The sequence below is a fragment of the Dendrobates tinctorius genome, unplaced genomic scaffold, assembly GCF_039654945.1.
Source record: "Dendrobates tinctorius isolate UK_male_01 unplaced genomic scaffold, ASM3965494v1 ptg000060l, whole genome shotgun sequence".
Taxonomy (NCBI): domain Eukaryota; kingdom Metazoa; phylum Chordata; class Amphibia; order Anura; family Dendrobatidae; genus Dendrobates; species Dendrobates tinctorius.
The window spans coordinates 37,085,618-37,109,924 of record NW_027361728.1 but is presented as its reverse complement, the minus strand read 5'-3'; the positions used below and the strand labels follow the sequence as shown (position 1 = coordinate 37,109,924).

Genomic DNA, 24,307 nt, shown 5'->3' with positions numbered 1-24,307 from the left:
ACTGTCATGAAGCAGGCGGGAAACAGCATTTTTACTGCGGATTTTATTGTTTCCATTTTGAACGGATGGATTGTCAGACACTTGTTTAGTCTTTTCAGGTTTATTATCGTCCTGAATGTCCCGTCTGGCTTCCTCCTCAGGAAGATAGGGGTATAGAAGCTTTCTCCTTTTTCCTGGCGGGGGACTTCTTGTAGTACTGATTTCTCCACCAGGTTCTGAATTTCTTGTTGGACTGCTTCCTGCTCTTCCGCTGACTGTCTTTGCGGGGTCACTAAAAAAAAAGGGTTTGGGTGAGGTGTGAAAGGGTTATCTGAGGCCTGTTTTTATCATGTTTAGGATCCAGGAACTGTTTGATATTTTTTCCCAGGCTGGGAAGAAGCCTAATCTTCCTCCTACCTGGGAGACACCTTCATTGGGGTTGTTTCTTGTCCGCTGGTTTCCCAAACATGAACCCCTTCCCTTTTCCTCTCCTGTCCTCCGACTTATCCTGGGGGTTTCTAGGTGGCTTTCTCTGGATAAATTTCCTGCTCCGAAACTGTTTGAAGGGGAAATTAGACTGGTTGGGGAAGGATTTCTTTTTATCTCCTGCTTTGTCAAGGATGTCATCCAACGTAGGGCCGAACAGGAATTCGCCTTCACAGAGAATGGAGCACAGTTTGAATTTCGTCTGCAGGTCCCCCATCCAGCATTTGAGCCAGAGTAATCTCCTTGCCGCATTTGAGAACAAAGCTGCCCTGGCTGCCAGTCGGATTGAAACCACGGATGCGTCTGCCAGAAAGGCCGCCGCTCCTCTCAAATGGATGGAGTCTAAAATCGTGCCTCTTGGGGTCTTGCTTTTCAGATGGCTGTCAAATTGATCTAGCCATCTAGGCGGGTTTCAGTCCTCCTCCGGCTGCCTCCCAGGAACCTTTTAGGAAAGTTTCCGCTTTTTTGTCCATGGGGTCCTTTAACGTTCCCATGTCTTCAAACGGCAGGGAGAATTTTTTTTATGATTTCGCTATAGCTACATCCACTTTTGGCGCTTTCTCCCAATGAGAGCAGCTTGGGTGATCAAAGGGATACTTCCTTTTGGGAGTCAGGAGGCCCTTTTTTCCGGCCTTTTCCATTCTTTCTGTATTAGTGCTTGTATTTTCTCGTTCATAGGGAACGACCTTCTCTTCTTTTGTTCCAACCCGCTGAACATGGCGTCTTGGATAGTTCTTTTGGGCCTGGTGTCCACCAGCCCCATAGTCGTTCTAATTGCTTTTATTACGTTATCTGTTTCTTCAATGGGGAGACAGCTGCGACCCCCTTCTTCGGAGAACGAGGAGTCGGACCCTGAACTTCCCAAGTTAGATGAGGATGATGAAGGTTCGCTCTCCCTGTCGCTGAGGTCTGACTCGGGGTCTCTGGTCTTCGCTTTCTTATGTTTTTTGCTTCCTCTCTGAAAGGTGTTAACAGCATTTTCTACTTGGCGTTGGATTAGGTCCCTCAGATCGGAGGCGAACCTTGGGGATTCTTTACAAATCATGTGGTCAATGAACGATTGGCAAAGCCTTTATCCCCACCCTGTGGGAAGCTCTTCTTTACAGAGTGGGCAGACCTTATGGTTAACCTTCTGCGTGCACTTCTTTCCCTAAAAGAGAGGGACCCTAGTTACAGACTGTACGTTCACGTAGTACACCTACCCACCAAGCCGAAGAAGGATACCGGATCTGGAGGGACCACTGGGTCTGCCGAAGCCTTGTCTTTTGGGGCCACCGCCCCACTGGACTCCTTGCTGCGACGGGACTCCGAGCGGCTGCTGCTGTGTTGCTGCATCTGGTCCTTGGGATCCTTCTTCCGGCTGTTGCAGCGACTGCCGCTGGCGTTCTGTATCAGAGGGCATATCCGGCTGTGACTGTTCCTCTGGAGGCTCGTTCATTTTCCCAGCAAACTACCCTTTTATTTTTTTTTTTTTTTTTTTAATATCCTCGGCGTCCCCCTCCCCCTCCCTGCCGTGTGGGGAAGCGCACTTTTTTTTTTTTTTTTTATGGGTGCGCGCCATCGCTGCCTCTTTCCCCCGCCTCCCGGGGTTCCCAGAGATGCATTGCGCGCCTGGCTGACGTCACTAAGCTCCGCCCCCCGCGCGTGACATCCTTCCCAGAGATGCATAGCGGCGGTGGTGATGGCCGCAGGCCCCTGCACGCCGCCCTGTGAGCGCGGCTCCCGCTCGCAGCGCTGCTTCTGCCCTACTCCACCGGGCTTCCAGCGCCCGCTGATGCCGCTGGTGGTGACGGACGCAGCCTCTCTGCTGTCCTGTGAGCGCGGGCTCCCGCTCGGTTGTCTCGGCCCCACTCCACCGGGCTTCCAGTGCCCGCCGATGCCGCTACCCTGGAGCGCCTCTTTCCTGGGGCTCCTGGGTGAGGCGGGCTTTGGCAATACTTCTGCCGCCTCACACCCCCCCCCCCCCCCCCGCACACCCTGGAGGCCCGCTGACCTTCCAGCGGTGGCGCCTCGGGTCACCACCCCAGCCGGGACAGGGAACCCCCCGCTGTCGTCCTCCGGATCGGTCGGCCCCGGCATCAAAAGGAAACCAACTGACGCGGGAGAGAGGTACCGCCTTTTTGTCTGTATGTTTCCTGTCCCCGTGGGGCGGATCTCCTCTCTCTCCGTGGTGTCATCATGGGGGAAGGAGAAAATGAATGTGTGTGTGTGTGTATATGTATATATATATATATATATATATATATCACCAACCAATCACGAAGCATCTTTCATTTCACCAGAGCTGGTTAAAAGTAGCTGAGCTGTGATTGGTTGCTATGACCAACAGTTTTCCCACTTGACAACACCTCAGCAGACACTGACATGGTGAGAGAAATATAGCATCCCTGGGAACATAAGCTCCCAGCCATTGTCTGCCCTCCTGAAAGGAGCAGAGAGCACATGAAATGAATCCCCCCTCCTGTGCCTATATCCCCATCACACATCCTCCATCCCGTAGGCACATCTTCCCTCTTAAAGGGATCATTGGTATGGAAGTCAGAGCAAATCCATCCAGCGCTTTGGTACTGAACCCAGTGTCTCTTAAAGGGATCATTGGTATGGAAGTCAGTGCAAATCCATCCAGTGCTTTGGTACTGACCCCAGGGTCTCTTAAAAGGATCATTGGTATGGAATTTAGGGCAAATCCACTCTGCGCTTTGGTACTGACCACAGGTCTTTCTAAAAGGGATCTCCGGTATGGAAGTCAGGGCAAATCCATCCAGCGCTTTAATTCTGACCCCAGGCCTCTCTTAAAGGGATCCCCGGTATGGAAGTCAGGGCAATTGCCCTCAAATGCTCTGGTACTTACCCCAGGCTCTCTTAAAGGGATCCCCAGTATTGAAGTTAGGGCAAATCCACTCTGCACTTTGGTATTGACCCCAGGCCTCTCTTAAAGGGATCTCCGGTATGGAAGTTAGGTTAAATCCCTCAGCGTTCTGATTATCACCTCAGGCTTCTATTAAAGGGATCATTGGTATGGAAGTCAGGGCAAATCCACTCAGCGCTCTGGTTCTGATGCCAGGCCTCTCTTAAAGGAATCCCCAGTATGGAAGTTAGGACCGTTCCACTCAGCGCTCTGGTTCTGACTCCAGGCTGACGGGATGATGTGGGATATTAGTGGTAGTTGTCCGGTGGCTCTGGCTGATGTGGGATATTAGGAGTAGTAGTTCAGTGGCTCTGGCTGACGGGATGATGTGGGATATTATGGGTAGTAGTCTGGTAGCTCTGGCTGACGGGATGATGTGGGATATTAGTGGTAGTAGTCCGGTAGCTTTGGCTGACGGGATGATGTGGGATATTAGTGGTAGTAGTCCGGTGCCTTTGGCTGATGGGACGATGTGCGATATTATGGGTAGTAGTCCGGTAGCTCTGGCTGACGGGATGATGTGGGATATTAGTGGTAGTTGTCCAGTGGCTCTGGCTGATGAGATGATGTGGAATATTAGGGGTAGTAGTCCAGTGGCTCTGGCTGATGTGGGATATTATGGGTAGTAGTCCAGTGGCTCTGGCTGATGGGATGATGTGTGATATTATGGGTAGTAGTCTGGTAGATCTGGCTGACGGGATGATGTGGGATATTATGGGTACTAGTCCGGTAGCTTTGGCTGACGGGATGATGTGGGATATTAGTGGTAGTAGTCCGGTGCCTCTGGCTGATGGGACGATGTGGGAAATTATGGGTAGTAGTCCGGTAGCTCTGGCTGACGGGATGATGTGGGATATTAGTGGTAGTTGGCCGGTGGCTCTGGCTGATGTGGGATATTAGGGGTAGTAGTCCAGTGGCTCTGGCTGACGGGATGATGTGGGATATTATGGGTAGTAGTCCGGTAGCTCTGGCTTACGGGATGATGTGGGATATTATAGTGAATGTGGCTATGCGGAGAATGGGCGGGGCTCTACACACAGAGATATATATATATATATATATATGAGTGAGGGAGAGGACAATGAGGGATGTGGGGGATTAGGATGAGTAAAAGAGTCTTATAATGGACTTATGAACAAGGGGAGAGGGAGGAGGACATTAGATATTGATGTAAAATGAATTGGGTGGTGGAAGAGGATGTTAAGCCTCGGCACGGTGGCTCAGTGGTTAGCGCTGCAGCCATGCTGCGCTGGGGTCCTGGGTTCAAATCAAGGACAACATCTGCAAGGAGTTTGTATGTTCTCCCCGTGTTTGCGTGGGTTTCCTCCGGGTACTCCGGTTTCCTCCCACATTCCAAAGACACTGATAGGGAATTTAGATTGTGAGCCCTTCAGGGACAGTGATGCTAATGTGTGCAAACTGTAAAGCGCTGCGGAATTTGTTAGCGCTATATAAAAATAAAGATTATATATATATATATATATATATATATTTATTATAATTTGTTATAACTAACCGTAGTTAGTTATTATGCCTGAGCAGTGACGGGGTCTTCAGCTAGTAATAATAATAATAATAATAATAATAATCAAAAGCTACTTTTTCACAAATCACATGTATCATCTATCCTTAGACTAGATAAATAAATATTTGATAGTGGAGGGGTCCCCAAATCCCTTTTTTCATATGACTGTGGTATGGAGCTGTGGTAGTATGTGCCCTGCTGCTCTATGCAAACTGTGCGAGTTAAGCCTCATTCACACGTCAGTGTCTCCGGTACGTGTGGTGACAGTTTTCACACGTACTGGAGACACTTACACACGTAGACCCATTTAATTCTGTGGGACTGCACATGTCTTTGTGACCAACGCATAGTTTGAACCACAATACATCCAGCACACATGCATATTGATGACATTTGGATGACATCCGTGTATCATCTGTTCAACATGTACCGGAATGAAATGCTCCGGCGTCTTGGAAAAGCTCTATAGTTAGCGCTGTTCCAAGGTGCCAGGTACGGACTACAACTCAGCAACCTCACATGGTCTCCCTGCAATCAGGGAGACCAGGCGACACTTTTGACAGTTGTAGTCCGCATCAGTCGTCTGTGAATAGTGCATTAAATAAGTTAAAAAAAAAACAAAAAAACAACTGCGTGGGGTTTCCCCTATGTGTTTTTTTTTTTTTATAATTGGATATTTATTGATTTTCCAATAGAAATTTACAGAATGAAAACACACCAAGATACGATGCATGTAAACATTCAATGCAAAACTCCCCTATGTTTTAAAACCAGCGCAAATAAAGCAGACAGCTGTGGGCTTCTATTATCAGACTGGAACAGTCAATGGCTAATGGCCCTTCCCCAGCCAAAAACAAAAGCCTTGCCACCCCAAAATTGGTACATCACATTAGATGCGCCAATTCTGGCGCTTTACATGGCTCATCCTGATGCCTTGGTGCTGTGGCAAATCGGGGTAATGTATAGGTTTCATGACAACTGTGATTTGTCCAAAATCACAGCTGCCATAAAGCCCTGGGGTAGTAATGCAGAGTGGTCAGTCAGACACCCCTTTTAATAACCCTGTAGGGAATAGAAATAAAAACATACACAGAGCAAAGTCCTTTAACCCCTTAGGGTCACCGCTCATCATTACCTCCAGATGTAGCACTTGGGGATTGTCGTGGGACCCCATTATTATGGATTTGCGGTGGACTCTTGAGGATTACTTTTATTTTTTATGGTAATAAATTGGTAAAAGAAGGTAATTGTTGTGGTGTTATTTTTACAATTAAAGGAATTCTTTCTCTGTATGTGTGTTTATTATTTTTCACTACAGGGTTAGTAATGAGGGCGCCTCATACACACCTCTCTATTACCAACTCCTGGGCTTGATGGCATCAGAGATTACACAGCTGACATCAACCCAAAACCATTACTCCAACGCACCAGGGGAATCGGGAAGAGCCAAGGCTAAGCACCAGAACTGGCACATGTAAAGGATGTGCCATTTCTGGGGCAGCTGAGGGCTGGTGTTATTAGTCTGGGAGAGGGCCAAAATCCATTTTCCCTTCCCAGCCTATTACTATCAGCCCACGTGTCTGCTTAGCCTTTGCTGGTTATTAAAAATAGGGGAACCCCAAAGTCTTTTTTTTTGGGGGGTGCCCCTATTGTATTTGTATTCTATTCCCATACATGTCACATGGATGGTGCACACAGACAGCATCGGTACTGGTCTTTCCAGTATCGGAAATATCAGGACATGTGAAGGGGACCTAACAGAATAAGCCAACCCATTTAGTTAACCTACCTGGACTTGTTCTGAGTACAGCAGACTAATGTACCGTATATAATATTTAACTAGGCCTTGTCTACCATAAAGTTTTAAAGGGTTTCATATTAAGAATTAAACAAAAAAATAAATAACCGTGTCCAGTACAAGAAAATAAGAAAACCATACTCCTCTCGTCTCTCCGCAAATGATCCACAGCACTCACAGAAATAGACATGTAAACAATCAGTGCCCACATCGGTCACAAAAAAACCGGTTATTTAACCAAGCAGCATTGAAAGCCACGAATGGCAGTAGCATGGCATGTGAGCACTGCGGTCACTGACTGGCTACAGTGCTTACATGATGGCCGTATGTACACCTAGATCAGAAGAGCTGCATAAAGGAAAACACTGGATCACTGGCAGGGAGACTAGGAGAGTAGTATAGCGACTTGATATTTGCAATGCAATAATTTCCTAACGCCTTAAAACTTAATGATGTTGCTGCAATTTATACATACACTACACACAACCACACCTTATAAATGTGCAAAATATGATTTAAGAGCCTGTATCGCAATATTCTCACCCACTGGGCAGATTTACTAATGGCTCAGGCTAGGACTAAAAATTCTTAATATGCACTGAATATATCGGTGCGTCAGGCTGGTGCATCTTTAGACTGTCTAGTCTAACTTTATACCACCTCTTATTTGCACCCCGCGGCCCTTAGAAACCCGATGTTTACGTTGGTAACCAGTGTGCTCGCTGGTCCTGATCACTGGAGGGGCTGTCTATGTGACAGCTCACCAGCGATCAGCTAACAATGTCGCAGCGATCCCACGTCGGATCGTTGGTGGGATCGCTGGGACATAGTTATGTGTAACGGTACCCTTAGTTCCTCCTTGATGATGTAAGAAGCTGGTGACTACAATAAAATGTTTTATACAGCAGAAACCAGGAGACTTTTCAGTATACATGCCCTGGTGATTCACACACTGCACCTACCTGTGCATTGGCATGAATTGACCCTGGGACCTGATATGGCAACTCCTTGGCTGTTTTGTGAGACTTCGGCAATAGGAAGGGATAGGACAGAGAACGATACTTGGGCTTCATTATCTAAAGCAGAGGATAAAAGAAAACTATTAAGATTTTCATGGAATAATAAGTTAAAGCTGAAAGTAAAATACATATGAATAATGTGCCCATTTTTTTTGTGGTACCTCAGTTTCCTTCCTATGAAATCATGCCACAGAATAAAAAGTATGCCATTTGTGTGCGATATTCCTCATATTGGAACTGAGAGCAGTACATGAGCGGCCTTGTTCACATGTCAGACATTTCACCACCCCCAAGACCTCATTAAAAACCCGATGCTTTTGTTTTAGGTTCTAAAATGTCTCAAAATTAAATTTTTTTCACTTTCGCCACAAAAAGCTTCAACATAGTTTAGTACAGGTTGGGCAGGAGACCACCTTTTAGCCAGAAGAGGCAAACCTTCCCCTTGACATGACACAAATAGTTCCACTGAAGTTATGTTAAATTTGCATGCGATCTATGTCGAAAAATGTTGCAATCTTAGGGGACAATTCAATAATATACGTACACAAATAATAGTCACAATATTTTTTCTCCTCTTGGCAGCTGCATAAAAATATTGGCATTTAAGGGCATGGCATGGGCAGGACAAGGAATAGGCAAATTTGTCTCAAGTTAAAGGGGTATTCCCATCACCAAAATCCTATCCCAATATGTAGTAGATGTAGTAGTAGAAATAATAATAATAATAATAATAATAATAATAATAATAATAATAATAATAATAGCCAATACCTCCAATTACAAAAGGTAGTATAGTTTTTTTTATTCATTGTCTCTTTCCTCATGTGCAGGCTTTGCAGGACCTAAGGTATCCATGGTCACAACCACTGATATAGTGACAGCTAGTTACTAGTGGTAATAACCATGGATACCTAAGGTCCTGTAACGCCTGCACATGAGGAAAGAAACATATCGATTCGCAAAATCTATACTACATTTCTAATTGGAGATATTTGCTAATATTATTATTACACCTACTAGATCAGGGGTCTCAAAAACTCAGCAGAGTAAATTGGCTGCACATAAAAAAAATTTAAGCTGGCAGGCTGCATTCCTGTCAAGCTCCGTCGACCTCGTACACACATGGCTCCGCTCCGTACACACACACATATGACTCCTCTCCGTACACCCTGCACAGTACACTTCATACACATGTGGCTCCGCACACACACGGCTCCACTCCGTAAACACACGACACCTCTCCGTACACTTCATATACATGCGGCTCCGCTCCGTACACCTCGTACACACGCGGCTCTGCTCCGTACACCTCGCTCCACACACTTCATACACACACGGCTCCGCTCAGTACACCTCGTACACACACGACTCTGCTCTGTACATCTCGTACACAGACGACTGCGATCAGTACACCTCGCACACACACGGCTCTGCTACATCTACCCTGTAAACCCCTCCTGACCCCACACATAGACTTACCTTCATCCAGCACCATGACAACCAGCACAGACAGCAGCGTCCTGCATACACTGAGGCCCCTGATCATGTGACCCCTCACTTCTCCCCATCCTGTGACCTCATTCCAGGTCCTGTGCACACAGAACAGCCATCGCGCATGCGCGCTCCTGAATGCACGCCTTCCCCATTCTTCCTGCCTCAGGGAGCGAGACATGTGGTGCACCACGGGCCGCAGATGCCTGCCTCAGGGGCCACGTGTTTGAGACCTCTGTACTAGATATTCAGATCGCATCTTGGAGATGGAAAACCCCTTTAAGTCCCCAAAGTGGCATAACTTACTCTAGAGATGTACGTCTGCTCCCGGATGGCGTACATTTCTTTCGACAGCACACGCTGGATATCAGACGCGCCTGATTCATTAAGAGGCGCACAATATTTAATTAATCACGCCAGTGTACTCCAGCAAGCTCTTCATTAACACTGGTGTGAGTGATGGAACCGTTCCGTTTCACTTTTTGTGTCATGTAAAGGTAGCATGTGTGCAGTAATGTAACCGCATTCAAAAACAATATCCTTACATTTGCAATTCACCCTTGCTTGTCGCACCACCATGTAGGAAATTCAATTTGTGAGCCCTAATGTCAACAAGGACTGACGTAAGTGATGGCAATCTCTGTAAAGTGGACTATCTTGACACTATATAAGAAAGCAAAATACATTTTGAAAATCACAGACCTTTGTAAAGTTCCAGCGCTGAATAAAGTGCCTCGCCACATCACGAGCAGCTTTCCCATGTACTACTGAAGAAATGTCATGCCAGGGCATTCGGGGTGTCTGGTATCTGTCAATGAAGTCTAAAAATTGATAACATTAATAGTGTTGTATGCAGAGTAAATAAACTAATAAACATTAAAAAGGTGTGACATCCAGGCTTCCCTTTGAAGGCTGAGCTCTCCAGGAGACAAAGAAATGCAGACGTCTTTATGATCACTTACTCTCCATAGAATCTATGCACATAATGTTTTACATACAGCATCTCACAAAAGGGAGTGAAAATGGCCAAATTGTATCCAAAGTGTCAATATTTTGTTTGACCATCATTATTTTCAAGTACTGCCTTAACTCTCTTGGGAGGTCATTAGCGCTTCATAGATTGCCACTGGAATCCTCTTCACTCCTCCATGACAGAGCTGGTGGATGTTGGAGACCTTACACTCCTCCTCCACCTTCCATTTGAAGATGCCCCACAGACACTCTAGAATTTAAGGTCTCGAAACACGCTACACCAGTCCAGCACCTTTACCTTCAGTTTCTTTAGCAACGCAGTGGTCACCTTGGAGGGAGGTGTGTTTGGGGTCGTTATGTTAGAATAATTCCCTCCAGACCAGTTTTTGAATGGAGGGAATCATGCTCTGCTTCAGTATGTCACAGTACGTGATGTCATTCACGACTCCCTCAATGATCTGTTGCTCCCCACAGCTGGCAAAACTCATACTGCCTGAAACCATGACACTCCCACCACCATGCTTGACTGTAATCAAGACAAACTTGTCTTTGTGCTCCTCACCTAGATGCTGCCACACACACTTTACACCATTTGAAATGAAAAATGTTTCTAGGTTTCATTAGCCCACATGACATGGTTCCAGTAATCAATGGCCTTAGTATGCTTGCCTCCAGAAAAGGGTTTGCGGGCTTCCTTGTGCACCATGTCTAAAACGGGCTTCCTTCTAGGACGACAGTTATTAAGATCAATGCAGCTCAGTTTCTGGGTGTTGGCAATCATCTTCTAGCCTAGGCCATCTTTATGTAGCGCAACAATATTTTTTTTTCAGATCTTCAGAGAGTTCTTTGCCATGAGGTGCCATGTTGAACCTCCAGTGACCAATATGAGGGAGTGAGAATGGCAACACCAAATTTACCACAAAATTCACATCTGAAACCTCGCAACACTAATGAGTCACATGACACCGGGGACAGAAAATGGCTAATTGGGCACAACTTGGCCATTTTCATTCAGGGGTGTTCTCACTTTTGTTGCCAGTTGCGGTTTAGACATTTATGATTGTGTGTGCCAAGTTATTTAGAGGGGACACCAAATTCACACTGTTATACAAGCTGTGCACTGACTACTTTACATTGTATCCAAGTGTCATATCTTTAATGTTGGCCCATGAAAAGATATAATAAAATAATTACAAAAATGTGAGTGGTGTACTCCCTTTTGTGAGATACCATACAAATGCAGCTATCATTCACATTGTGTCGTCATCTACACATAGCAGTCTTTCATTTTTGCTTGGATGTGGATTATGACCTTTTGCTTGTTGGCGGTGGATTTTATTTATAATCTGCACGAGTCCATCTCTAAGGGCTCAGTAACTTACCGTCAAAGGGTTTATCCAGCTGTACCCAGTCTTTGAAGACAAAGTTACAATAATCTTTACCATGCCAGAATCGCGTTTCGCCAAGAAGTTCTCCCACACCGGTCTGCAAACTGCGAACAGATCCCCTGTCTGTAAATAATACAAATGCAAGAATAGGGAAAATAATCAGCACCACTCTGACGTAGCTTGGAGGGTGTTCCAGGTAAGTTCACCGACTCGGAAATAGACTGTGGAGAAAAGTGAAGCGTCTTAAGTTTTAAATATAAAGAGACACCATCACCAGCTTGTATCAAGCTTTCCTTTACCTGTAGGTCTATAAGACACAATCAGATTTTAAAGGTATAATAACAGATGGATGTAAGAACATTATTAGGTGTCTTCACTACATCATTAATGGTACATATCCGCCTAAGCCTACAGCTGAGATGACATATACCTACTATAGGACTCTTTAGTACTCCAACATCAGTGCCACTTATTACTCTAGCTGGTAAAGCAAAGATAACATGCAGACTTGTCCTGTCGCTGTAATGGAATTTCATCTTACCAACAGGACACATACAGAGGTCATCAACCACACAGCTTTTGTTTTATTAAAGTAGATCTTTTATCAGGTCAAAAGTGGCCTTTTTTCTTGTTATTCCTGCCATTACCCAGAGTATTCTATTTATTTTTTAAAATCCGGCACACTGTTCCACAGATAAGGACCTTTTCATTTGGCACTAATTTTTATGGTATTTACCAAGCGGGCGTGGATCATACAGCAATAATACAGAGCATCCTAAAGACAAACCACCTGAGCATTCGAAAGACACGAGCATCCTGTGAACCACAACGCCGATCATAAAAATTAGCACTAAATAAATAGGCCCATATTACTGGAACTGTATGGCAAATTTTAAAAGAATGCATACTTGGGGAAGCAGCGGCAATTCAATGTTGCATTTTTCATTTGAGTCTATAGTACCTATTGTAAACTGCACAGAACATAGCACAGATCTCTACAGATATTCTAATAATGTACTGTAGATTTGATGTTCCACTTGTTGTATCGGGGCTGTAAGCTTCGGTGTCTAGGGACACAACAACCACTAGCCAAGTCTAACATCTTTTCCTGGTGTTCTTTTATATGCCCATACTTGTTGAGCTTACTCTTGGTCTTATATTTCTGCAGCTACCCAGTTGATCAGGAAATCCTTGAACCAATTCTGTCAGCCAATCTTTTTTTTTTTTTTTAAAGTGCAGAAAACTATGTGCAAATGTGTTAGAGGTGCAGATAGTATTAAGTTACGTACCGGTAACCTGTATTTTTTGGAAGCCCATGACAGCACCACGAGAGAGGGGATCCGCCCTTCGGGAACAGGAAACCTACAGATACAAAAGGGCGGCACCTCTCCCACGCATCAGTTGGATTACAGAGCTTGAGAGGCTACCATGGTTAGTACACCGCATATACACAATATATACAACCTATCCTATTTACAATTCTTTATACCATCTCCCACATAAGGTAAATTCGTGAAACAATTTTCTAAAGGGGTGCACCCCTATACGTGAACAAGGGAGGGAACTAAGGGTGCTGTCATGGGCTTCCGAAAAATACCGTTACGTAACTTAATACTTTATTCGGACTCCCATGACAGCACCACGAGAGAATTACAGAGATGTAAACTAATTTAGGGAGGGACTACAGCCTGCAGCACCCTTAGCCCGAAGGTGAGATCTGAGGAGGCACCCATGTCTAACCGATAGTGGTTAAAAAAGGTGGAAGGAGATGACCAGGTGGCTGCCTTACATATCTGGTCAATTGATACTCCCGATCTCTCTGCCCAGGATGATGCCATGACACGAGTGGAATGCGCCTTCAGGTTCTGTGGAGCCGGACCGCCACCTGCTGTGTAGGCAAGAGAGATAGCCTCCCTAATCCACCTCGCTAACGTGCACTTTGACACTCTATACCCTTTCCTGGAACCTTGGAAGGATAAAAATAATGCGTTCTCCTTCCTCCAAGGATCTGTGGCTGCTAAATATTTAAGTAGGCATCTCTTAACATCTAGAGCCTGAAGTTTTTGTTCTTTAGGATTGGTTGGATTAGGGAGGAAGGAAGGCAGAACTCTCTCTTGTGTCCTATGAAAATGAGATGCTACCTTGGGAAGGTATGCCGGGTCTGGTCTTAGGATTACTCTATCCTGTAAGAATTCTGTGTACGGAGGTAATCTGGAAAGTGCCTGTATGTCGCCTATTCTACGTGCCGATGTTATTGCTACCAAAAAGGCTGTCTTAAGTGATATCGTTTTTAGTGAAGCAGAATCCAGAGGTTCAAACGGTCTCTGTCATGGCTGTCAGGACTAAATTTAAGTCCCAAGGCATACACCTATCTTTGAGTATGGGTCTTGATCTGGTAACTGCCTTAATGAATCTTGCAACCCAATGGTTACCGGCAATGTCGCATGCAAATAGGGCCCCTAAAGCTGAAACTTGTACTTTCAGTGTACTCGTGGAAAGGCCCAACTCGAGACCCCTTCGGAGGAATTCTAGAATCTGTTTTACGGGTATTCCATCCCTGATATTAAACTCACAGGTGGACAGGAATCGCCTCCAGGTTCTAGCATAGATACCTGTGGTGGTTTGTTTCCTACTTTTTAGAAGGGTATCGATTAGGTTTTTTGAGAACCCTCTATCCATCAATAGTGTCCTCTCAAACACCATGCCGTCAAACGGAGTCCCGCTACTTGTGGGTGGTTGACTGGCCCCTGGTAGAGGAGATCTGGAAGGTTCGGCAGTACCCAAGGATCGCTTACTGACATGGTCCTCAACCATGCAAACCAGGTCCTTCTGGGCCAGAAGGGGGCAATCAATATGACTCTTGCCCCGTCTTCCCTGATCTTCCTCACTACCAGAGGTAGAAGGTTCAAAGGCGGAAAGGCATAAGCCAGCGAGAAGTCCCATTTTATTAGGAGGGCGTCCATGGCCAGTGGATTTTCCCTGGGATTTAGGGAACAGAAAGTTTTTTCCTTCCTGTTTTCCTTGGTGGCAAAGAGGTCCACCTCCGGTTGACCCCATTTGCGGACAATCTGGTTGTAGATGTGTGAGTTTAACGCCCATTCTCCCTGCCTTAGGGCCCTGCGGCATAGAAAGTCTGCCTTCATGTTGTCTTTTCCGCTGATGTGGAGTGCGGTTAAAGATAGAAAATTTTTCTCTGCTATCTGAAGGAGACGTTCCGTTATCCGCATCAGGGCGTTGGAGCGGGTTCCACCTTGGTGGTTGACATAGGCTACCGCTACCTGGTTGTCCGAGAGTATCCTCACATGATGGCCCTGTAGATACATAATGAGTTTTTTAATGGACAATTCAATTGCCAGCAGCTCCCTCTGGTTAGATGATATCTCAGCATCAGAGCCCCATTGTCCCTGTACCACTAAGTCCTCCATATGGGCCCCCCAACCCCAAGGACTAGCGTCTGTGGTTATTACGCGGGTTATCTGTATTACCCAGGGCACCCCCGAGGCCAAATTTCCGACATCGAGCCACCACCTAAGAGATGTAATAGTTGAGGGGCTTAGCAATACTTGACCCTGCAAGGAGCCCTCTAAGGTTCTACTATTAACCAGGACGTCTTTCTGAAGGGCCCTAGTGTGGAATTGTGCCCACTTGACCGCTGGGATACATGAGGTTAGGGAGCCTAACAGGGACATGGCCTGCCTGAGGGTCATGGAAGGTTTATCGATTGCCCGAAGAACCTGCTGCTGTATCTGCTGTAATTTATCTACGGGTAACAGACACTGCTGAGTTTCTGAATTTAACAGCAAGCCTAGAAACTTCTGGACCCTTAAGGGCTGAAAACGGGATTTCTCGTAATTTATTATCCATCCGAGGTTCTCTAATCTGGACTTAGCTTTTTTAATCTGAGACAGACAATGGTACACTGAATTTCCCACAATCAAAAAATCATCCAAGTATGGGATAATTAAGATGTCAACTTCCCGTAAATGAGCCATAACTTCGGCCACTATTTTTGTAAATACCCGGGGCGCTGCTGAGAGACCAAAGGGAAGGGCTCTATATTGATAATGACGGATTATACCGTCTATTGATACCGCCACTCTCAGGAACTGCTGGAAATCTTCATGGATGGGCACATGATAATATGCGTCTTTTAAGGCCACTACCGCAATAAAACACCCTTCAAACAGCATCTTTATTGTAGAACTAATGGACTCCATTTTAAAGGTGCGTTTAACCAAAAACTCATTAAGGAAACGTAAATTGATAATCGTTCTGAATGTTTTATCCGGCTTTTGGATTAGGAATAAGGGAGAGTAGAACCCTCTTCCTCTCTCAGACTCTGGGAACCTCTATCAGAACGTTTTTTAGACACAGGCTCACGACCTCTGCTTCTAAAGCCGCCTGCTCGAAGGGTGAAGACCTTAAGGGTGTTGGTTTGAAGGTATCCCGTGGGACTTGAGTGAACTCCAACCTGAGTCCGGTCGATATCACATTCCGCACCCAGTCACTATTGGTGATTTGTAGCCATGCTGGGAGGAAGGATGACAGTCAACCCCCCACGGGAATTGCTAGTCATTGGTTCTGTCTTTTACGCTCTCTCGAGCGTCTGAACATGAAGCCCGTACCTCTTCTCCTTCTATCCTCCCATCTGGGACGGTCTCTATTAGGTGAAGGGTTACGCCTTCTCCCTTGACCGAATCTCCTTCTATTAAACGGACGTCGGTAAGATGCGGACCAAGGATTTGGGAATTTCTTTTTATCATCCCCGGCCTTCTCCAGTAGTTCGTCCAGGACTGCTCCGAATAAAAATTCCCCCTCACACAGGATAGTGCAGAGTTTCGCCCTGGACTGAATATCTCCCGGCCAGCACTTCAGCCACAGGGCTCTCCGAGCCGCATTAGAGAGTCCTGCTGCCCTGGCGGCCATTCTGACTGCATCAGCCGAGGCATCTGCTAGGAAGGCTGCGCCATCCTGGATTATTGGAAGGGCCCCAAGGATTGCCTGTCTAGATGTTCCTTGTTTTAACTGTGACTCTAACTGGTCCAACCAGACCATCATGGACCTGGCCGTGCAAGTCGATGCTACTGCTGGTCTTAAGGAACCGGCTGCCATTTCCCAGGTATTTTTAAGGAAGGTATCTGCCTTCCTGCCAAGAGGATCTTTAAGGGACCCCATGTCCACAAAGGGTAGCGAGGATTTTTTCGATGCTTTCGCAATAGCTGCATCTAATTTGGGGGCCTTGTCCCAAGTATTCATTGCTGTATTGTCAAAGGGATATCTCCGCTTGAGGGCTGGTGGTAGCGACCCTTTTTTATCTGGCTTTTTCCACTCTGCGGATGAGATCCTGGATCTTTTCATTTAGTGGGAAGACCCTACGCTTCCTCTGCTCCAGCCCCCCGAACATCACATCCTGCATGGATAATTGAGGCTTCGGCTCCTCCACCTCCATTGTTCCTCTGACCGCTTTTACCAATTTGTCTACTCGGGCGAGCGGCAGGCAAAACCGACCAGAGTCCTCGTCTTCTGAGGAGGACGAGGGAGATGAAATCTGGGAGCCCTTACTTCTCCTCCACTCTGTTGAGGAATCCGACTCCACCGGGTCCTCACCTCTTACACTCTCTGGTTGGGACAGGGATTTTAGGGTTTCCTTCATCTCTGCCCTTACTATATCCCTTAAACACGCCGCTACTGCGGGCGACTCCTCCGCCACTGTCTGCTGGATACAGGGGGGACATAATTTTTTGGGGCATGAATCTGGTAACGGGCATGCACAGAGTGCGCATTCCCTGTGTCTGGTTTTACTCGTAGCTTTCTTCCCCGGAGAATGAGGGGGATTTTTCTCAGTCGATGCTCCTGTCCGCCTAGGAGCTCTTATGACTGGACTGGTCACTTCGTCCCAGACGCTCCTTACTGTCACGGGCCTCTTTCTTCTTCTGTTTGACCTGCCTAAGGTCATCCAGGGGCGGCAGTGAAGATTGTCGCTGTTGCCACCGTTGCTGCTGCTGCTGCTCGCTCTCCATTACTGGCTTGCAATAATGTGGCCCAGGCAAGGCACCCATCTAGGGTCCTGCCTATATACCCCTCCTCCGGACAGCAGCTATCTCCTGCCGCGCCCCCCCCCTCTACTAGGGCCCCCCCCCCCCCCCAGCTGGCGCCGCTTCTGGCAGGGGAACCGGCGCTTACCGGCGTCCTCCCGATGGGCGCCGCCATCTTGGGTCCCCGCGCCTGTGCAGTGGCGCCGACGACCCGGAAGCGCCCCGAGGCTCCGCCCCCCGACGTGACCGGAAGTCACGCGAAACGCCCGGGCCCTGCACCATGGAGCGCTCCCCGGCCCCAACGCCCTGCAGCCGCGCCGGCCCCCCGACCACCGCGATCGCGCCGATGGAGTTGGGAGTCCCCGGGGGGCCTACTCACTGGCGCAGTCTGCTTATGGAGACGGACCTCCTCCGGACTCCGCTCCCTGCTGTCTATGCCACTGCCGTGCCACCCGTCCTGGGCCACCGTGGCGTCTTCCAGGAGCTCCGCACCAGGCCGAGGTAGGAGACCCCCCGCTACCTGAACCGGCCGGCCGGCCTGGGATCCGGTCATCTGCAGGATCCCGTCCCCTCAGGAACAGGAAACCAACTGATGCGTGGGAGAGGTGCCGCCTTTTTGTATCTGTAGGTTTCCTGTTCCCGAAGGGCGGATCCCCTCTCTCGTGGTGCTGTCATAGGAGTCCGAATAAAAACCCAGTAATGCCAACTCTCATTACCGGTGTGCCCACCACTATGGATCTAGGAGACTTATCTACTTATAACTTGATCTGTGTGTTGGTGAAACAACATTGTGCCACAAAACGTATCTATATGTTGTCATATGGTTGGTTACAGAGCCAGACCTGTCAAGTAAACTCAAGTCACCATTAAGCTCTGGCTTTGAGGACCTCTATATACCATGTAATTTAATAATTGAACAATTGGTAATAGGTTTTCATTAAAATTACTAATAATAAAGTGATAGTGTCTCTTTAATACATTTCAGCATACCCTGTAGACATTACAACGCAGCTGTACACCAGATCGTTATAAGCAGGTTGTATGAGGGGTTAATACTCCATTTCACTTCTTCACTAAAATGAAGAACAATTATTCAATACGAAAATTGCAAGCCGACACCAGATTGTTAAAGCAGCACACATGAAAAGCACTGACGCGATATCGGTGCTTTTACAAGCCAGCGCCATCACCGTATAGACTTTGGACTGTACATAATACATGAAAGTTATACTAATGTAAACATTGCATCATGTCAGCCCTATAAAAAAAAAAAAAAGTCCAAATTTGGGATTCTTTTTCCATCTGAGCTTCAGGTTTGGCTTAGACAACATTATCCACTTTGGTGCCATCATCTAAACATGCTACATATCTGACCATTTCCTAAAATCTAGATTTTAGCTTTCATCCAAATCTGTGTGCACATCCCAAACATGACTGCATCCACCTTCACATTAATGTGGTTTTTTATCAAGCTTTATTCTGGAGAGAACACCTGACTAAGCATGCTAAGGCGGATTCATGTGACATGAGCTGACAATTACATTATATCAGTGTAGATTATCAGAATGTCCTCTGCTTTTTCATAAAAGAGCTTCTAAAAGTTATAACTTTGTCTATTCCAGTACATATCTTTTTTTGTTGTTGAGATTTTTGCTTGCTTGGCATTTTTTACATTCACTAATGCCGCCAAATCTTTGGTAAAATTGATCACCGTGTACTTTATAGTACAAAAAAAAGTTCAGTTCCGACTAAACAAATGGCATGACGAGGCCAGATAAAATGGGTGCTCATGGATGAATTTAGGCTAAGTGCAGATGGACTTTTTAGCCCTGCGGATTTTTCCATGCAGAATTGAAGAAATCCGCAGGTCAAATGACCTGAATTTTTCCTGCGGATTTCTTCCTTTTTTTCTTGTGGTTTTTGTGCGGTTTTCCCCTGCAGATATCCCCCTGCGGATTTGGAGAATGGAGCAGGTGGAAAACCGCACAAAAGTAGTGACATGCTGCATATTTTGAACCACAAGAAAACCGCGCGGAAAAATCTGCAGCGTCTGCACAGCGTGTTTTTCTCGTTCGCCTTATTGGGGGACACAGAGACCTTGGGTGTATGCTGCTGCCACTAGGAGGCTGACACTATGCACAAAAAAAGATAGCTCCTCCTCCGCAGTGTACACCCCACCGACCGGCAGAGAATTCCTCAGTTTAGCTTAGTGTCAGTAGGAGGTGGACACGGGTCTTTTATTAGACCCATATCTACCTCGTCGTGCGTCGTTCCTTTTCAGGTTCTACGGAGGGATACAGAGTGAAAAGTCACATCTGTACTCCCACATGGAGTCTGCAAGTACGGCGTGTACTGCCACCCCGTATCCTTGCAGTTCTCCGCGGCAGGACCAGCCAGACGGACGCCAACACCAAGACGTGCCAGTGACTCCAGGGGTCCTTGTCGCCAGTCTCCCTCCCACTCGCCTACCAGAGCCTGTCGGTTGGATGAGACGCAAGCCTTCTTCAGACAGGTAACGGATCGTGGATAGGTGAGTATGAGGCCCCGGCTTCATATTTATTTACCTGCTGCCCATTCCCGACGGTCACCTCTTCAATGGTCACAAGGGTAGGCGCTGCGGTCGCTCGCAGTCGCCACAACGCTATAGGCAGCTCAATGTTGCTGGGCATCCCCCCCCCTTCCCTCCCCCCTTTCTGGGTACAGGGAGCACAGGGTTTTTTCCCATTGGGAGCGACTTGCGACGTCCCACTTTTTCGGACCTCCGCGCCGACCCCCTGCTGACAGGCGGCCGCCGCAACTAATTTAGGCCCCGGCTTCAGTTCGGGCCTACCACTGCGTCGCGGCCACGCCCCCCGCCCCTTTCTTCTAAGCGGGCTTCTCTCCCGCTCTTCCCAGGCCCTCCCACCACCTGTCCTTCACCTGCCCAGCCTGCTATTGGCTAGAGGGCGGTGAATTTTAACCCTGCGAGGTGCTCCGCCCTCCCTCCTCTCCTAAGGCGCGCTTTTTCTCAGGACGGCGCCATTTTCCCAGCCTGTTAGCCGGGCACCAGCTCCTCACTGGACAGCATCTTTTCCAGCTGGTTTTTTAAGGAGGTCTGTCAGCCGGATTACGCTCTGACCTGCATCCATTGACAGGTCGCAGAGCATCGCTTCTGGGGACACCGGACCGTGAGTAGCTCTGCACTGCAGACTGACCCTTCTCCGCCCTCTGTCCCCCAACCTTCCGGCATTACCTCAGCTTTTCACTATGTCTAAGTCTGATCGTACCCGCTCTACCGCCCCCCCCTGCACTTTAGTCAAGTACTTTGCATGTTCTTCGTGCAATCGCAAACTTCCCTCAGGCCAGTCCACTCCCCTCTGCCTGGATTGTAGCAATCCAATTCAGCCTGACGCCATCCAGGAGCCATCTGCAGCCCCAGGTGAGAGTGAGCCCCCCATGCCTGGCTGGGCCTCCTCGCTATCTCAATCAGTGGCAGACCTCACCAGGGTGTCTCAGTCCCTGGTGGCCGTTCTTGATAAGTTGCCCCTGGACTCTTCAGCAGGGCCAAAAAGGTCCCAAATTGTTCCATCTGAATCAGCCAGCGGTAGTCGCAAAAGACCCAGGCAAGATTCTCAGCCGGAATCCTCTCCTAGTCCCATCTCACCGCATAGCCCTTCTCACCAGTCTCCCTCTCGGGCCTCCTCTCCCGAGTCAGGGGAAGCGCTTTCGGACAGGTCATCTGAGGGGATTTTAGAGCTGGATTCAGACCAGGATGCAAGCATGAAGGTCACAGTGCAGGACCTCATTGCTGCGATCCATCATACCTTCGATATTGCTGACTCCCCTGCGAAATCCTCAGATCAGGAGGTTTCGTTCAGACGGGCAGAAACTCCCTCCAGGGTTTTTCCTTTCCATTCCCAGTTTGGGAAAATTTTTACCAAGGAAAGAGAGGATCCGACAAGACGCTTTCAAAGAGGAAAACGTCTCGGCATACTCTACCCATTTGCTAAGGAGCTCACGGACAACTGGTCGGCCTCTCCCTCGGTCGATCCGCCCGTGTCCAGGCTATCCAATAACACGGTTCTCCCGCTTTCAGGCGTGGCGTCCCTAAAGGATTCTAATGACAGGATTATAGAATCCCTGGCGAAGTCTGCCTTTGAAGCGGCTTCAGCGGCGGTGTCTCCAATCTTTGCTTCATCCTGGACAGCAAAGACCATAGCCACGTGGGCAGACGACCTTCGGCAGGGCATCTTAGATAAGGCGCAACCGGAGCATTTGGCCAATCTCGCCAATCAGATCTCCCAGGCTGGGGACTATCTTCTCTCCGCTTCCTTGGATGCTGCATCCTGTGCAGTTCAGGCGTCAAGCAACGCTATTGCAATTCGACGTACACTTTGGCTAAAGGCATGGCAAGCGGACTTGTCTTCTAAAAAGTCCCTCACTAACCTGCCTTTTCAGGGGGTGCGCCTCTTTGGGTCCCAATTGGACCAGATTATTAAGGACGCCACCGGAGGCACGAGTTCACTCCTCCCTCAGTCCAAGCCTCGCAGACCCCCACTAAGGCGTCAGTTTCGACCCTTTCGGACTTTCCGCCGTTTCAATACGGCGGACAACTCCTCCAGCCAACAGAGACCGCAGGCTCGCCAGGAGAGAAGGAAAGTTTCCTTCAGACCCACTCCTTCCTGGCGACCCCACTCCTCCCAGGGCAGACCGTACAGATCTAGATCTGGACGGTCTACTTCAGCATGACTATCATCGGGCACGCGAAGGGCCTTTCCAATTGGGAGGTCGACTTCTTTCCTTCAGGGACGTTTGGCTGCCCGCCGTGGAGGACGCCTGGGTCAGGGAGGTCGTATCCTCAGGATACAAGATAGAGTTCGTCTCTCTCCCACGGGATCGTTTCTTCGAATCCCGGCCTCCAAAGGATCCAGCCTTGATCCCGGGGTTCTCTACAGCTATCGCCGCTCTCCTCAGTTCCGGGGTGATTGTGCCCGTTCCCGAATCGGAGCGCTTCACGGGGTTCTACTCGAACCTGTTTGTAGTGCCGAAAAAAGACGGCGCAGTTCGACCCATCTTGGATCTCAAGCTGCTCAACAAGAGGGTCCGCCTTCGCCACTTCCGCATGGAGTCGCTTCGCTCGGTCATCGCCTCCATGGAGGAGCAGGAATTCATGTGCTCAATAGACATCCAAGATGCCTATTTACATGTTCCAATTTTCTCCGGACATCAGAAGTTCCTGCGCTTTGCGATTCGACAGCACCACTACCAGTTTGTCGCACTGCCCTTCGGTCTTGCCACCGCTCCCAGAGTCTTCACGAAGATCATGGCTGCGTTGATGGCTTTGTTGAGAGTCAGAGGCCTCGTTCTTTTCCCGTACCTAGACGATATTCTGATCAAGGCTCCCTCATTCCAACAGGCTCACCAAAGTTTGTCAATCGTCCTGGACACTCTTTCCAATTTCGGGTGGATCGTCAACAGGAAAAAGTCCTGTCTGATTCCTACCCAACGCCTGGTCTTTCTAGGTCTTCTGTTAGACACTCGTCGGTCAAGGGTCTTTCTCCCACAAGAAAAGATTCTCTCTCTGCAGGAGGAAGTACGATCGCTGCAGACCTCGCGATTCCCATCCCTCCGTACAGCCATGAGGGTCCTGAGAAAGATGGTCGCGGCGATAGAGGCAGTTCCCTTTGCCCAATTTCACGCCAGGCCTCTCCAGCAGGCCATTCTGTCGAAATGGAACAGGTCGCCTCGGTCCCTGGATCGCCCTGTCCATCTTTCTTACCGGATCAAGCGGTCTCTCAACTGGTGGTTGTCGTCACCTCTCATTCTATCGGGTCGTTCCTTCCTTCCCATTCACTGGCAGATAGTAACCACAGATGCCAGTCTCCTCAGTTGGGGTGCTGTGTTCCGCAACCACACTGTTCAGGGTCGATGGTCGGATCGGGAATCAGCGCTACCGATCAACGTTCTGGAGATTCGAGCGATCCATCTTGCTCTGGTCCACTGGGAAAGGCTCCTCAAGGGACTGCCGGTACGGATTCAGACAGACAACGCCACAGCGGTGGCATATGTCAACCGCCAAGGGGGGACACGGAGTGTTTCAGCCCTGGCGGAGGTGTCCAAGATTCTTCGTTGGGCGGAGATTTCTGTCCCGACAATTTCCGCGGTTCACATTCCCGGCGTAGACAACTGGGCCGCCGATTTTCTCAGCCGCGAGGGTCTCGCGGCGGGAGAATGGTCCCTACATCCGGAAGTGTTTCATCTGCTCTGCCTTCGGTGGGGAACCCCGGATGTAGACCTCATGGCGTCTCGCCTCAACAGGAAAGTCCCACAATTCGTGTCCAGGTCTCGGGACCCTCTGGCAGTGGGCGCCGACGCCCTGGCCGTTCCTTGGTCCCAGTTCGAACTTCCCTACCTGTTCCCTCCTCTGCCTCTTCTTCCCAAGCTGTTGAAGAAGATCAAGGCAGAAGGACCTCCAGTCATTCTCATCGCCCCGAATTGGCCCAGAAGGTCTTGGTTCGCGGACATTGTCAACCTTCTCGCGGATGCCCCCTGGAAGCTTCCAGACAGAACAGATCTGCTGTCTCAGGGTCCGATTTGCCACCCCAATTCTCGGCCGCTCAATTTAACGGCGTGGCTGTTGAGACCGAGGTTCTGAAACGAGCAGGATTTTCCGACCACGTAATTCAGACCATGATCCGAGCCAGAAAGCCATCATCTTCCAAGATTT

At 48.3% G+C, this 24,307-nt stretch overlaps 1 protein-coding gene across 6 annotated transcripts in view; it reads right to left on the bottom strand.

The window, feature by feature from the left end:
- Positions 1-24,307, bottom strand: part of PLD1 (phospholipase D1) — a 358,284-nt gene that overhangs the window by 71,266 nt on the left and 262,711 nt on the right. For all 6 annotated transcript variants that reach the window (XM_073578846.1, XM_073578845.1, XM_073578848.1 and 3 more), the window contains 3 exons: positions 11,561-11,689; positions 9,909-10,027; positions 7,659-7,772 (listed from right to left, as the gene is read on the bottom strand). In XM_073578846.1, coding sequence (XP_073434947.1) covers positions 7,659-7,772; positions 9,909-10,027; positions 11,561-11,689 — 362 coding nt within the window. The remainder of the gene's footprint in view (positions 1-7,658; positions 7,773-9,908; positions 10,028-11,560; positions 11,690-24,307) is intronic.